The 14660-nt window shown below is 36.8% G+C and overlaps 4 protein-coding genes across 4 annotated transcripts; 3 read left to right on the plus strand and 1 right to left on the minus strand.

Moving 5' to 3' along the window:
- The first annotated feature begins 85 nt into the window (after positions 1 to 85).
- On the plus strand, positions 86 to 3987 carry LOC114525982 (fibronectin type 3 and ankyrin repeat domains protein 1-like). Its single transcript, XM_028547455.1, has 14 exons — positions 86 to 189; positions 481 to 533; positions 837 to 984; positions 1122 to 1246; positions 1364 to 1445; positions 1523 to 1597; positions 2148 to 2213; positions 2359 to 2447; positions 2618 to 2694; positions 2812 to 2857; positions 2965 to 3059; positions 3316 to 3393; positions 3515 to 3559; positions 3717 to 3987. The coding sequence occupies exons 2-14, from the start codon at positions 530 to 532 to the stop codon at positions 3798 to 3800; spliced, it is 1014 nt and encodes a 337-aa protein (XP_028403256.1). The 5' UTR covers positions 86 to 189; positions 481 to 529; the 3' UTR covers positions 3801 to 3987.
- Positions 3988 to 3992: 5 nt separating this feature from the next.
- LOC114525879 (protein BCCIP homolog) lies at positions 3993 to 13988 on the minus strand. The gene is made up of 8 exons (XM_028547341.1): positions 13887 to 13988; positions 13447 to 13527; positions 13261 to 13347; positions 12994 to 13160; positions 12853 to 12880; positions 12113 to 12259; positions 4346 to 4519; positions 3993 to 4025 (listed from the first exon to the last, which is right to left on the minus strand). The coding sequence occupies exons 4-8, from the start codon at positions 13065 to 13067 to the stop codon at positions 3993 to 3995; spliced, it is 456 nt and encodes a 151-aa protein (XP_028403142.1). The 5' UTR covers positions 13068 to 13160; positions 13261 to 13347; positions 13447 to 13527; positions 13887 to 13988.
- LOC114525868 (interferon-induced, double-stranded RNA-activated protein kinase-like) lies at positions 6512 to 7896 on the plus strand. Its single transcript, XM_028547328.1, has one exon. It carries the CDS (start codon positions 6520 to 6522, stop codon positions 7717 to 7719), a length of 1200 nt encoding a protein of 399 aa, XP_028403129.1. The 5' UTR covers positions 6512 to 6519; the 3' UTR covers positions 7720 to 7896.
- On the plus strand, positions 9100 to 11463 carry LOC114525866 (membrane-associated tyrosine- and threonine-specific cdc2-inhibitory kinase-like). Its single transcript, XM_028547326.1, has one exon. It carries the CDS (start codon positions 9335 to 9337, stop codon positions 10562 to 10564), a length of 1230 nt encoding a protein of 409 aa, XP_028403127.1. The 5' UTR covers positions 9100 to 9334; the 3' UTR covers positions 10565 to 11463.
- Positions 13989 to 14660: the final 672 nt, after the last annotated feature.

The following is a 14660-nucleotide window of genomic DNA, read 5'->3' on the forward strand; positions in this document are numbered from 1 at the left end:
CTACACGCATCCGCGAACAAGTTGGGTCAGCAAGCCTGCGACTTTCGAATGGAATACTTTGTGTAACTTCGAGAAATAAATTTCACGGCAACCGTATCTATATGATTTATTATCGGAAATTGTGGTGGGATTTCTAAGAAATTTAAGTTGAAATTGTGCAGCAATTTCGCAGAAAGCAGAAGGGAAATGGTATGCTTATAAATCATTATTTTTCTAGCAAACAAACAGTGGAATTAAGGCTGTTTTCAAGCGCTTTGTTGATGGTTTACAGATTGTGTTTACATTAGGGATTATCAATTTCTATGCTTTGTGAATCGTGTATTTGCATTCAATAATTCTCAGTTTTAAATAGAACCATTTATATTGCTTCGTGTCAAAATAACAGACACGATTTCCTTTTTATGGCCTTCCCTCTTTAGTCTTCCTGCTTTCGCTACGAGATCGCTTCTTACATATATATTTGTTGTATGAACTTTTCAGATCAAATTACAGTTATGTAACCAGTGATCACAGCTGAATTATTATCGCTATGGGTACGTTGTTCTTTACGTTGTGCCCAGAAATCGCACAGCTTGTTTCAAATGCATAAACATGCCCAAAAAAGTTACTTTTTTCCAAACAAACAAGGCCTCCATATTGCAAGATTGTTAATTTTCTTATACGAACTTATCTATAGAAAACAGCTCTATGACATCTGGCTATTTGTCAAATATTAGCCCTTCTTGTTAGCTAAAAAGAATTTGCAATATTTGTGAGCAGATCTCCTCCTCTCTTGTAAATCAAGTGGTCACGCTGTCCCTGTCATTTAACGCACCGGGCTCACATATTAATTTCAGATAAACCAGACCCTCCAAGGATTGGCAGGGTCACTCACTGCAGCATTGAACTATTTTGGGATCAAGAGAAGAAGCCCGATGAATGCGAAAGGACAAAATATTGCGTTCAGGAGGCAGGCATTTCAGGACAATATCGCAATGTGTATAGGTTAGATGTTAGAATTTCCTCTCACAAAATGACTGCAAACCAGTGAACTCAAATAAGTCTTACTTGGGTTCACTGCTGCAAACTCAGGGCTACTTGAAGCCTGACTCAAAGCCTGATTTATGAAATCATTTTTTCAGTGGTTATGCAAAGACATGCATACTAGATGGTCTAAAAGAGAACACTCGACATTGCTACAGAGTTCAAATCAACCTTTCAACCATGTCTAGTCCCTGGAGTTCTGCGATAGAAGTCACGACAATGAGTATGAAATACCTCATTGCTAACAGCCATTGATCTTCATGTAACTAGATCCTAGGGTGAAGCCTTCTCCCCAGGATCTACTTAAATGCCTAACTCACTATACACGACACTAATTTAGATTTCCCGTGCTCTGGGGCAGAGCTTCACCGAGCAGTTTTAAACTGGGATGTTGATAAAGTGAAAAAAATTCTAAACAACTAGTAAGTAAAGATATCATAAGTATTTACCTTCACATTCCAAGCTTTCCTAAGTGACATCTTGCTTAATAATCCCATAGTGAGTCATTGGTTGATGTTCCTGACAAGATGGGATGCTCTCCACTCATGGTCGCCGCACAGAAGGGTTACACAAGGTGCTGAGAATATGATCACATAATTTAGAAAAACCAGTATATGTCCATACTTGAAGTGGAATCCTTGAAGTTTGGTTCCCAAGCAGATCAGACTTTTCTTGTTAACATACTGTCAACTGTTACAGTCAAACAGTTACAGCAAAAGTCAATTGCTTGATCTGCCCAAACAGTATAGTTGGTCCATCATTTCCTGGCCATTTATATCACTTGATTCGCCATAACCATGCCAAGTGGCTGGTCCACCATTAACACTCTGGCTGGTTGTTTGCTTGAACTAAGCATGTATCACACTGAACTAGCTGGTCCATGTTTGTTCTGACCATACAATTACTTGATGTGACAAAAACTTAGCTGTCATCTCCACCATTATTCTGTCCCGTAAATTGACGAATAAAACACTGAACAGTCTTTAAAAACGCTACCTAGTGTGTCCCTGTACAACGTTTTCTTGTATGACCAAGAATGATTGATTATTATTTTATTTTGAGTTGTGAATCCAAGGTATAGAAAAATCAATATATTTTAGTCTAATTTGACTCTGTGTGTTTAGTATTGTGGATGTTTTACTAACACTTGGCGCGGACGTGACGTTCTCCAATTCAAGTGGCAAGGACAGGTATATGGAAATAATAATCAAATATTTAACTTCGTCTGATTGTCTCTGAATGCTCGGATTTTGCTGAACAATATGTGGAAAAATATACAAGAGTTTATAGATTAAGTTAAACTGATTGCTGTCAATTACTTTGCCTCGTGTCTAGCATGATGATGGCGTGTTTCACGGGACACGTTAACGTGGCTATGACGTTGAAAGAACATGGCGCTTCAATCGAAGTAAAGGATCAAGGGGGTACGTAAAGGATATTGGCGTACATTATGGGCGTGGCATACCCCATGAAATTTAGAACACCTCTTTTAGTATAATTTCGCAGTCAGAGTTAACTATACTGAAATCTTGTTGCGTTAATATTTGATTTGTATCTTCTAATACTAACATAGCTAAATGTTGAAAATCTTTAGGTTCTAATGCCCTTCACTGGGCGGTTGACGGCGGAAGAGCGAGTGTTGTGGAGTGGTTATTGGACTGCGGAGCGAAGGTTGGATGGAATTAAAAATACACTCAACTCCCTTTTATTTCTGCAAAAATTTTATTCAAGATATCTGCAAATCTTTGCAGTTAAATTGAAATAAAAATGAAACTCATTCGCCCACAGGTTGATGAATTGGACGTCGCTGAATGGACACCGTTGATGCGCTTGGGTATGTCAAGCCATTGATTTGCAAAATATTTGTCCCATCCTTAGAATAAAGGTCAGTTTTTTGTCAAAATGATGATAAACTAATGGTATTTTCAATTTCTTGTTTAGCCACGTTAGATGGCAAAGCCGACGTCGCGAAGGTTTTGTTAGACGGGGGGGCGAACGTTAACACTCATGATAAGCAAGGACGTAGCGTGTTAATGGTAAATAAATACATCCAGCTATCAATATAGAGATCAGTGGCTAAAAGGAGAGAGCCCGCGATGTTGCTCTCTTCAGCTTCTCGAGCTCACTCTTCGCGTTCAGTTTGTTGGATATAGGGATCAGTGGATAAAAATTTCGTATCCACTGACCGCTATGTCTATAACTGAACGCGACATTTTCTTTTTTTCTATAACCTCAAAAAGGCTTGGAACCAAGGATAGTAATTCAAAGCTTCATTCAATCTTTTTAATACAGGCTGCCGCGTTATCAGGCCGTTTAGACCTTGTTTCTCTTCTGGTGGAATATGGCGCTAATACGGAAGAACAGAATATGGTACGTAGTCAATACAACTGGGCTATAAACCTGGATTGATCTAGATATAGTCGCTGACCTATATATAAAGGAATGTGATTCACAATCCAGGTCCACTTGCTGACATTTTTCCTCTCTCTAGCATGGAAACACAGCTTTGGATTTTGCTCAGTCTTTTGGCCGCCACGTAAGTTTGTTTACAGTCACAAAAACCTTATTTTTGGCTTCTGCGATAAATACCCCCTCCCCTCCCCCTCTGAGCCATCTTTTGATGAGCTGCAGAAAATCTGCGGTGCCAATTTGGTTTAAAATTAATATTAAATATACTTTCTCGATATTTTCAGGAGGTTATTTCATATTTATTGTCCATTCAGCCACCTCAGCAAGAGAAGCAGCCTTACGCAGTGCCAGAAATAAGCTATTTATGATTTTAAAATACAGAGAGAGTTTTTTAAATAACGTTATATTTTAATATATATGCATATAGATATTTATCTTGTAATATCATACTGCGTTTGTACTTTAATTGTGTGGTATTATAACATTATGGAAATAAAAAAGCTTTGGAATTTTAATTTTGACTTGATTTTAAAGGTTGAAAAATGCTCTACCAGGATACATCATAATGAAATAAAATATAGGAATAAACATTCCTAAAAACATTATAAAAACTCGTAAATCGAGCTTTCATAAAAAACAAGACAACGATTTTTCAAACAACAAAATTGTTTTCTAGCTCTATCGACGAAAGTTTATATTTTTAGTTTACAGACGTTGTTTTTTGGACTGTACTCTTCTCATATCGAAGATTAACCCTTGCAAATTGAACGAAGTTGACCGGGTATCGTTGCTAGGCGTCACAAGTTCGACGGTACCTTTTGTAACAAAATCGCATATTTCCGTCACAAGATATTTCGCGCCAGCTCACAAATTTTGGTACTAAATTATAGAATGAAAACACGCTAATAGTTACCCAAGTCCTCTCACGCTGCATTGTTCCATTTCTGTCGCTATTTTTCATTTCTTTCCAAGGTATTAACATGAAAGTTCTGAAGGATCTCATCTGACTGTCGTTTTCCCGCCATTTGCCAGACACCAGAACATCGCTTTGCTCCGTGACGTCTTTGTCAAACTTCGCTGATGCTTTCTGTTGAGAAAAAACAAAATAAAGCTGATGTATTACTTCTATTATAGTTTAAAATGAGAAGAGAGGCAATTTACTTAATATATATTCCTCCCTCCAATGGCAGGATCAATTTTACTTTTTAGTGCATGATTGAGTCATGTAATATAGGTTAACAAATGCGTAATGGCTACCAACATAAAAATATAGGTGTCTGGCAGTTCTGCTTGCTAGTTTTGCAAGTCAAGAACATTGTTGACAAACAGAAATACGCCATAAAGATTCTTCGCAGTGCGAACGACGGCAGCGATAGAAACGCAAAATACCAGAGACGATCGAGAAATAGAAAAGTGTAAGGAAGACCTTTGGGAGCAAAAATTATCAGATATTATAACGAACTATTTCCGTTTCATCAAACAGAACTCTGTCTCAAAAACTTGTTGGATTTCATTTACGACAATTAGGGAAATCGTGATCTTGAAGATTTGTCCCATCAAGAAAATAAGTTATTTCATTTACTCACTGCCTTAAATAAATAAAGCATGCACAACCCAAAGGCCAAGGAATTTTTTTGTAAAGATACACGCTGATGAAATTTATTACCGATGCATCAAACCTGATGATAACTTGAAAAGTTTGCAAGTTGCAATTAAAGAACTCAGCAATATATATTGGGATTGATACAAATATACAAAAAAGGAAGTATATCATATATATCAATATATATACAGTAGGAGGCCAGGAGTCCAGTGACTGTATTTCATTGTTTTAGCTGCAGATATTAATTTTCTACAGAAAACCTTACAGATAAGTGAACTAGAAAAAAGTAAATAAGTAAACTGAAAAATACATGCTGCACAACAACTACGAGATGTTATGATACTCATTTAACGTATGTCAATGTGCAAACATGCATTACATGTCAATGCATGTCAATAAAACGGTCCTGCAAGTGTTCCATAAGTTTTAGATCTGGAATTTGAGGAGGAAAGCTATGAGAACGAGATCACCAGAACGAGTTTGCTTCTAAAAGATTTCTAGCACATAGAAGAAAATGTGCATGTGCTTAGGGTGATTATCATGTAGTTAGACATGCGATCATCTTTGTACCAGATGAAATTCCATGTCCTTGAAGAATTGGATGATATTTTCTTTAATTAGGATACTATTATATCTTTCAAAATTGCCAAAGCCAGCATGACCGAAGCAGCTAAAAGTTTGCTTGAGTGGGATTTAGTTTCTTCGAACCTCTCCAAGTTTAGTTGCATACCACCTTTAGAAATTCTCACTTTTTCTGCGATCTTATGAGAAAAGAATCTTTCAATACTTAATGCAACTATTTGTCCTTGTGCACCATCACTTTGCTCTTTTCCCACCCATCTTGAGCAGTATAAAGGAATAAGAACTTTATTTTGTTGTAATTTAGATCATTAGGACCAAAACAGTGTGCAATTAATATGGTTTGCAGTACTGAAACACTAGTACGCATGTCTTAACTCGAATACGCTGCCAGGATTTAATACTGGAATTCTACAACGACTGGACTCAAACTTTTGCCCCTTACTCGACAGCGTTTGGTATAATAGATGGTATGGGGTCGCTGACGGTAAAATAAATGATTACCTTGCATTAAAGCGAAACCGAAAGAGAAAAATAATTGACAACGTTTCAAATTCCTAGATCCGCCTACAGTAAAATGGATGAGTGGTTTTGAAGACAGCAATAGATAATCTCGATCCTAGGTAGCTTACCAACAGCCTACGAAAAAGGCAAAAGCGACAAAAAACAGGAGTTTATACATTGGCAAACCCATACACAGAAAGAAATATCTTTTGTTGTCGTTAGTTAACCGACAAAAATTCACAATTGGCACAGCTTATGCAAAGTTTTTTCATGCTGACTTTGTCATTAACAATAACATTGTGATGAGTAATTTAAATTTATAATTTTTTTGGAAAAACCTTTTACATTCTTCATATTTATTATTAGCAATAAATTCTTCTCGGCTACAAGTTCTTAGCGACATGGCCGATGAACAAAAACAGCAAATTTCTAGCATTTTCAACATGCATGGTTATAGTTTAAGAGAACAAATTGGTGAAGGCGGCTATGGTTTTGTATTTAAGGCCGAGAACAACGCTAACGGACAGGAATGCGCCATAAAGATTCTTCCCTTTCCAAATGACGAAAATGATCGAAATGCAAAATACCCGAAACGAGAATTAGAGATACTGAAAAGACCAAAAAACGAACTTTGGACTGAAAATATTGTCAGATATTACGGTTCTTGGCAAAGCCATATCGAAAACACACCATTTCTGTGTATTCAAATGGAACTCTGTCTGGCAAACTTAGAACATTATATCTACGATATAGTTGGTTCTGATGTTATTAAAGTCTCAACTCCGAAACAACTTTGGGCGCACGTTTTCCCTCAAATTTTGAATGGTTTAAATGCTATACACCAAATCGGCTGGGTTCATCGCGATATTCACCCCGGTAATATTCTTGTAGCAAATCCACAGCCACAACAAATCACCGAAATTGTCGTCAAGATCGCTGATTTTGGTCTTTCCAGAGAAATTGGGTCTATATTTAAAGCATCTCTCGTACTCACTGTTGATCCAGAAATGCCAGAGCTTACGCCTAATGTTGGACATAAACTGTTCAGGGCCCCTGAACTAGCAACTAAAAATTACGATTACAAAGTGGATCTCTTCAGCGCAGGAATCGTTCTGTATTTTCTCAGCCGCTATCTTCCAACGAAAAGCCAATGGCCAGATGAGATCAAGGAACTTAGAAATGGGAATCGTGGTCCTCAACATTTGTCGCATAAAGACGAAGTATTAGCCAACTTGATCGACCGCTTAATGAAGGAAAAACCAGACAAACGACCAACTGCAGATATGGCTTTGAAGTACATTCAAGGCGAGAGCAAGAACCTTACCGAAAAGGAGTTTTTAGTAAGAAAAAAAGGCCATGAAACATACTACCGATGCACAACACCCGATGCTAGCCTGGAAAGTTTGAAAACTGCAATACAAGAACACAGCCATATTGCCATTCAGGCTGACGCTCAGACACTCGAACACGAGACCACCAATCGTAACAGGAACGTAAACGTTGGAATAACGTCCGACAAAGACGCACGGGATATATTCGCTTCTGCCGAAAGAGATGGGGAAAAAGTTAGCATTGTGGTCACAGTCAATGAACCCAAATAAAAACAAACTGAAACATTTTTTTAATTTTGACATGTTCTCAACGCTATGTGCCGTTTATTGCACTTCATTCTTAGAATATTGAACAAATTGCATGAGATTTTGACTTTTTTTGGCATTTCTTAATTTTTGTTATAGATATATTAATCACAGTTTCCTTACTATAATATATTAATAAAACTTGGCAGTTGGCACGTGAATTGAATACAGTATTTGAATGAAAGCATAAAAACGATTGTGGGGAGGGGAAGTTTATACAAAATATTTTAAGCGCTGAAACGTTATCCATAGCAGGCAGAGCAAAAAAATTAAATATAAAACAACAGACACTTACTTAGTATTTTAAAACAGTTTTATCGTCCCCAGACCGCGCGAAGCGCCGGCAAGGGCACTGGGCGAGGGTACTACAGCATTTGCATGTCATTTCAAGAAAAGAGAAGAACATTAAAATGATTGGTATTTCAATAGGGCTAAAAGAACTACAATAGCGCTGATTTAACATCAATTTTATTGGTGCGAAAGTTCAACAACAACGCCTTATTATATATTCCGTAAAGTGAAAATCAATAGAACGAAACGCAGAACAATTGCGTTAACTTATTCATCATTAACATTTTCGGGACAATAATAGCAATAAATCAAACGACATTTAGCATAAAGAAATACTCATAATGTAAAGGTGTACAAAGTAAATATTAGAATTCCCATTCTATCATATTTGTCTGTTCACACAACAGCAATATATGTGCAGTATGTTTTATCCCTGGATGTGTTCTCTTTCAAGTAGGTCTGCATTCATAAGTCTGCCCCATGCTGTGTACATTTCGCAATGGTTAGGCGTTTTGAAGTGAACAACGTATTCTCAATTCTCATCTGTGCCTTTATAGCTATCTTTTCTTTGTAATTTATGTATACATATTAGAACGCAGATGAGAGAACTTTGTGTAAATGAGTATTTCTTTACGCAAAATGTCGTTTGATTTATTGCGTTTGATTTATTGTTATTGTTGTTCCGAAAATGTTAATGATCAAAAAGTTAACGCAATTGTTCTGCGTTTCGTTCTATTGATTTTCACTTTACGGAATATATAATAAGGCGTTGTTGTTGAACTTTCGCACTACTAAAATTAGCGCTATTGTAGTTCTTTCAGCGGTATTGAAATACCGATCATTTTAATCTTCTTCTCATTTCTTTAAATGACATGCAAATGCTGTAATTTCTACAATTTTCTTGTAACAATATATATACCTTTGAGCCAATCACCGATGTACATGATCACATCGTACATCACTGATTGGCTCAAAAGTATATATTATCATTTTTCAACTTCCTGACTTAAAATACAATTTTTTATGAAAAGGGCTATTTAGACTACACGATAAGTTGTATGCAATTATTATTCTGACGAATGTAAAAGAGGGTCTATGCACAATCTTCATTCAATTTTGTTCAGGTTGAAATTTAAAGTGTCACGTTTGTGCGTGTGTTCATACGTTCACATACGCCAGGGTACGAATCGTATACGACAAATCGCATAGTGTAAATGGGCCTAAAGGTTCTATATACTGCATCGTTTGGTACTGGAGTAAATCTTCTTTGTGACAAGAAAATCGTAGCATGAACGAAGAACAAGACAGTCTTTTAGAAAAAGTACAACCTAGCTTACTTAGGCGGGATTATTATACAGAAGCGCTGCTTGGAAGAGGTGCTTATGGTGTAATATTTAAAGTTAGATGCATCCATGACGATCGCCCATATGCGATAAAGGTTGTTCAGACGACAGATTACAACAGGAGAAACACAAAATACCAGAAACGAGAATTGGAGATACTGACACAATACAAAGACGAACTTTGGAGGAAGAATATTGTCAGATATTACGGTTCTTGGCAAAACCATATCGAAAACACACCATTTCTGTTTATTCAAATGGAACTCTGTCTGGCAAACTTAGATGATTATATCTACGATATAGTTGGTTCTCAAGTTATTAAAGTCGCAAGTCCAAAACCACTTTGGGCGCACGTTTTCCCTCAAATTTTGAATGGTTTAAAGGCTATACACCAAATCGGCTGGGTTCACCGCGATATTCACCCCGGTAATATTCTTGTAGCAAATCCACAGCCACAACAAATCACCGAAATTGTCGTAAAGATCGCTGATTTTGGTCATGCCAGGGAAATCAGTTCTATAATCGAAGGCTCTCTTCAACTCACTGTTGCTTCATTACTGCCACCGCTATCTCCCCAAGTTGGAAATACATTCTTCAGCGCGCCTGAACTTGATACTGGATCTTACGATTATAAAATTGATCTCTACAGCGCAGGAATCGTTCTATATTTCCTCAGCCGTTATCTTCCAACGAAAAGCCAATGGCCAGATGAGATCAAGGAACTTAGAAACGGGAATCGTGGTCCTGAATTTTTGTCGCATCAAGACGACATATTATTACACTTGATCGATGACTTAATGAAGCCAAATCCAGACGAACGGCCAACTGCAGATATGGCTTTGAAATTCATTGCAGTCGGAAGCCTTACCGAAAAGAAATTTTTGGTGAAGAAACAGGGTGATGAAACTTACTACCGTTGTACTATGACCGAGAATACTTTGAAAAGCTTAAAAACTGCAATAGAAAAACATAGCAATATCGGGATTAAAGCTGATTTTCAGAAGCTGCAACGTGAACTTATTGGTAACGATGCTACATGCACACTGGTCGATTTAAAGTCCGACCAAGATGTCCGACAAATGTTTCTTAGTGCTAGGGAAGAAGCCGAAAAAGTAAGTATAGTTGTCACTCGCAGCGGTGAGTGTGACATAGAGGAAGCAGTTAATCACCTTTAAAAGGAGTTTTCCATTTGGCGTCATTTGAAGACTAATTTCTAAACTTGAAATTGTAATGTAATTGTAACGAATAATATTGCGAGTGTATAATTACGGATATCCACCACGATATAGTTCTCGACCCTTTATACCCTTACAGGAGTACAGCGCAATGCCGTTGCGAAAGCAAACTCGGTTTATTTTGAATCGGGAGCACTCATGTATAAATAATTTATTCTATTAGTCGTATTCGGCAAAAAAGCGCTCGATGAATCATTTTATATCAAACCTTTGAATTATATTTACTGTTCCTGAATGAACTAGCTACCTTAATGCGATAATTTAAAGGTTATACGAATACAAAATTTTAACATTATCAGCAATTCAATTCATCGCTTTTTACTTCCTGTAAAGGCCCGATTACACTTGAAATGTGCGATTTCCTTCTTTTGGTATAGATGTGAACGAGTCACTAGTTACGAATGCTCTGATGTAACTACAAAAGCTCTTATTTGAATATCAGTAACTAATTTACTCGTTCACATCTATCAACTCGCTCACATATCAGTAACTAATTCACTCGCTCCATAAAATTGCAGTGAAGTCCAAGTGCACTCATGCGTCGAATTGACGCAATTCCGGTAACAGTTCAGGTGATTGTGGAGAGTCGAGATTAAAAGGTCGAGAGTCGTAAAAATCCCAATTTTAGCACAAAAAGGATATTTTATTTATATAGTATGTAAACGTGCAGAGTAAAGTGAAAAAACTGATTCCATATTCAAAACTGTAATCAACTACTGGCAGTCAATTATAAGTTCGTTGCAAATTTGCATTGAATATAGCTAGAACATCACATTTTTGGACCAGGAACAGGTCCCTAGCCGCTGCTAATCTTGTTGTTGTTGTTGTTGTTAGGGGTGACGCTCTTTAAAAAAACCCTAAGGATTTAGCATTACTTGTTTGATCGGAATGAAACTTGGCACAATTATTCTAAGCAATATTCCGCATCGATTGACGAAGTTCGAATTTTTATTTTTGACCTTTGAAGCAAGTTACAAGCAATTCTTGATATATTTGCAGCAAATAATATGTACATATCATTAATATTCAGCCTATATATAAGTAAACGGAAACGATTAGAAATACATTTTCCTCTCCATTGTTATAAATACAATGCAGTTCAGAAATTAAACTCGGTTACGCAGTTCCTGATCCACTATAGTACGATCGTACTTGTTGTGATTCACCATACACAACAACAATTTTGTAATTATATGTAATTTGAGGTAGACTTATCAGAACTGTCAATAACGACTATTGTACTATTTTGCATACATGGCTTACAGGTATTATATACCTGTAGTATTCTATTGGGCAATAAATTGAATAAATAAATTCAACATATCCTTCGTAAAGGTCTGTTAATATCGATTGCATTTTTTCGAGACACCTTGCAGTATGCAATACATAATGTGTATTGAACACTTATTGTATACTTGTATACTGTTGTATACTGTTTGTAAATTTCAGAATATTGTTACTTCAAACTACAACTGGACTTCCACTAACCTGACATAATAGTTCATCCTCAGAATTTATAAACATCAGGTCTTGCCCTTCCTTCACTTGATTTTTCTTTTTTTTCTTGTTGCTTGATACATCAAATTTGTAGGATTTACATATGTAGAGAAGATAGTCAAATTTAAAAGGCTTCCCCTGAAATGTAAGAAAACATAGTAAAGCACATGAATGAGGTTTGCAATATATATCAGCCCCCTATGAATGGCATGCAACCTTTCTAAAATAGTTGCCTTCCTAGAAAAAGAGGGTGTCTTTGTTGCACAGCTTTCTGAAATAAGACCTACGTTCTTCAAATAAGCCTCACTGAAATAAGAGCCTCATTAAGACAACAGCCCCTCACAAGAGATAGTCTTCAAAAAAGATTGCATCAAATGCTGTATAACAACAGCCTAAAATAGACAAATACACTTCTTGACCTTTTAACTGTCGTGGAATTTAGTATGATGACACATAACTGTCATATACTACCTGGTGTGGGCCCTTGGGTCTTGTCTATTTTCATGCAGCAGTTGTTATACCGAAGCCCCTCAAAAAGCCTTTCTTAAATACTAATCTCCCACAAATAAGAGGCTTCTAACCATCCATCAACCAAATATGAAGATTTTTCTTAATTTAGTTGCCTCCCCCAGGCAAAAAGCCTAATGTTTCAAAGCATGTAACTTAATTTTGAGCCCCTCTCCAAAATTAGGACTAATAAGCCTTCCAACCAAGAAAAAGTTGGTTAATACCTTTTTTCTTGCCTTCTCAATCTCTGACCTGAAATAAAGTTGAAACTTTCTTGAACTAATTTATCATTACAAATTCTAATAGATCTATGCATGTTTCCTGTTTGTAGCATATAATTGATCACAATGTCAGTTTGTACTTACCAAAGGCTTGCATAGAGTGGTGGAGCAATATGAGCTGGAATATTGATAAATCGCTCATTTATTAACCAACCCATAGTGTGCTGTGGATCTTGAAGGATTTTTAAAAATTTGTCATCTTGAGAACTTGTTGTAACAAGATTAAGGAAGTCTCTGACTGCAGCTACCTCCTGAACAAGAGAAATAGATTCAAACTTCATTAAAAAGCTACCCTAGCCTTGCTTTTGAAAGCATCAGTAGCTGTTGCATCATTTCAATTGGTAAAGTTACCTTATGATGGTTAATGTTCAAGACTGTAGTAATTCCATAAGTATCCTCCTTGTTGTTGTCATCATCGTCATTGTCGTCTGCGATGCACTAAAAGGTTAAGAAATTTTTCAGATTGTAACATGACAATGACCGATGCAATAATTGCTATCTTGTTTGCAGGATTCTTGGATGAATCAAATACCATACCTTCAAAACACTGCCAACTTTCGACTCATTCAAAATAAGATCTGTAATTTCAGAGAGATTTATGCTGGTTTTTGGCAGAAGCTAAAAAGATATTACAGCAGTAAATTGGTCAAGATCAGCTCCTGTTTCCTTAAAAACACTTGCTGGTCATTTTTATTCCTAATATTCTATACAATGTTGTCAATACTCAATATTGGATGCTTTCAGTCATTTTGCAGTTCTGATAACCAACGTGCTGCATTAATCTTTTTATTCCTGGAAAATCCGAGGCTTCAGGAGTTCTTGCTTCAAATTCTACTTGAATTTCTTAAAAGTTGTAGTTTACAGTAGCAAGTGTGCGTACAGTACTAGTGAACGACCACGTGCAAAACATGAATAAAATAAACCAAAAATATCTCCTTTCTTACTACAGTTTGTGCATGTTTTATTGTGTTCCTTACTAGATCTGACTCAGAAGTCTCACTTTCGGCCTCTCTTGAAGAATCTTCGTCGCTATCTTCTTGAACAACTTCGTCTTTTTTCTTGTTTTTCGACGAGAGAAGCCATATTCAATAACTAATTTATTTCACCGCACATTCGTGGCGTTTGCTCCCCCCGTCGCTCAAAAGGCTCATTAACAACATATACTAAAGAGGACGAAATTCCCGGGGGGAGACATCCTCAGCGACAAGGGGATTTAAATATCTCGCGTGTTTTCAATATTTACGCGTGAATGGACAAATGAGTGGCAAAGATCGGACATGAAAAATTTATCAAAATGAGCAGCAAAGATCAACTGTTTTTGTTAAAACTAGAAAGCTCTGTGGATAAAAAAGAAAGGGATGCTTTAATTCAACAATATCTCAAAACATTTGGCGAGGATTCAGGCGGGAAAATCAAAAAAGTGCCCGACTTTCCTGAAGGATGCGAGTGGATGAATTTGAAAGATGACAGTTCGTTGTCTATAAATGGGAATCTACGCGGCAAGATTTGTGTTTTAGACTTCTTCACGTACTGTTGTATAAACTGTATGCATATCCTGCCAGATCTACACGCTCTTGAGGCGAAACACAGCGTGGAAGACAGGCTAGTTGCGGTTGGTGTTCATTCTGCCAAGTTTGAAAACGAGAAGGTTTGCTGATACTAGCTGATATTTTTTCTCTCTCTAGCATGAAACACAGAGCTAGACAACAATTTTGCTGTTTGAAAAATCGTTGTCTTGTTTTTTATGAAAG

Source organism: Dendronephthya gigantea, unplaced genomic scaffold, assembly GCF_004324835.1.
Source record: "Dendronephthya gigantea isolate DGI-Jeju-01 unplaced genomic scaffold, DenGig_1.0 000036F, whole genome shotgun sequence".
NCBI classification, from domain to species: domain Eukaryota; kingdom Metazoa; phylum Cnidaria; class Anthozoa; order Malacalcyonacea; family Nephtheidae; genus Dendronephthya; species Dendronephthya gigantea.

Coding starts and splice junctions, on each gene's coding strand:
- LOC114525982 (XM_028547455.1), top strand. Junction 2,448..2,617: donor CGAAGTAAAGGATCAAGGGG/GTACGTAAAGGA, acceptor GAAAATCTTTAG/GTTCTAATGCCCTTCACTGG. Junction 2,858..2,964: donor GACACCGTTGATGCGCTTGG/GTATGTCAAGCC, acceptor TTTCTTGTTTAG/CCACGTTAGATGGCAAAGCC.
- LOC114525868 (XM_028547328.1), top strand. CDS start 6,520: ATGGCCGATGAACAAAAACAGCAAATTTCTAGCATTTTCAACATGCAT.
- LOC114525866 (XM_028547326.1), top strand. CDS start 9,335: ATGAACGAAGAACAAGACAGTCTTTTAGAAAAAGTACAACCTAGCTTA.
- LOC114525879 (XM_028547341.1), bottom strand. CDS start 13,067: ATGGGTTGGTTAATAAATGAGCGATTTATCAATATTCCAGCTCATATT. Junction 12,260..12,852: donor TTGAGAAGGCAAGAAAAAAG/GTATTAACCAAC, acceptor CTTACATTTCAG/GGGAAGCCTTTTAAATTTGA. Junction 4,520..12,112: donor AGGATGAACTATTATGTCAG/GTTAGTGGAAGT, acceptor TTTTCTCAACAG/AAAGCATCAGCGAAGTTTGA.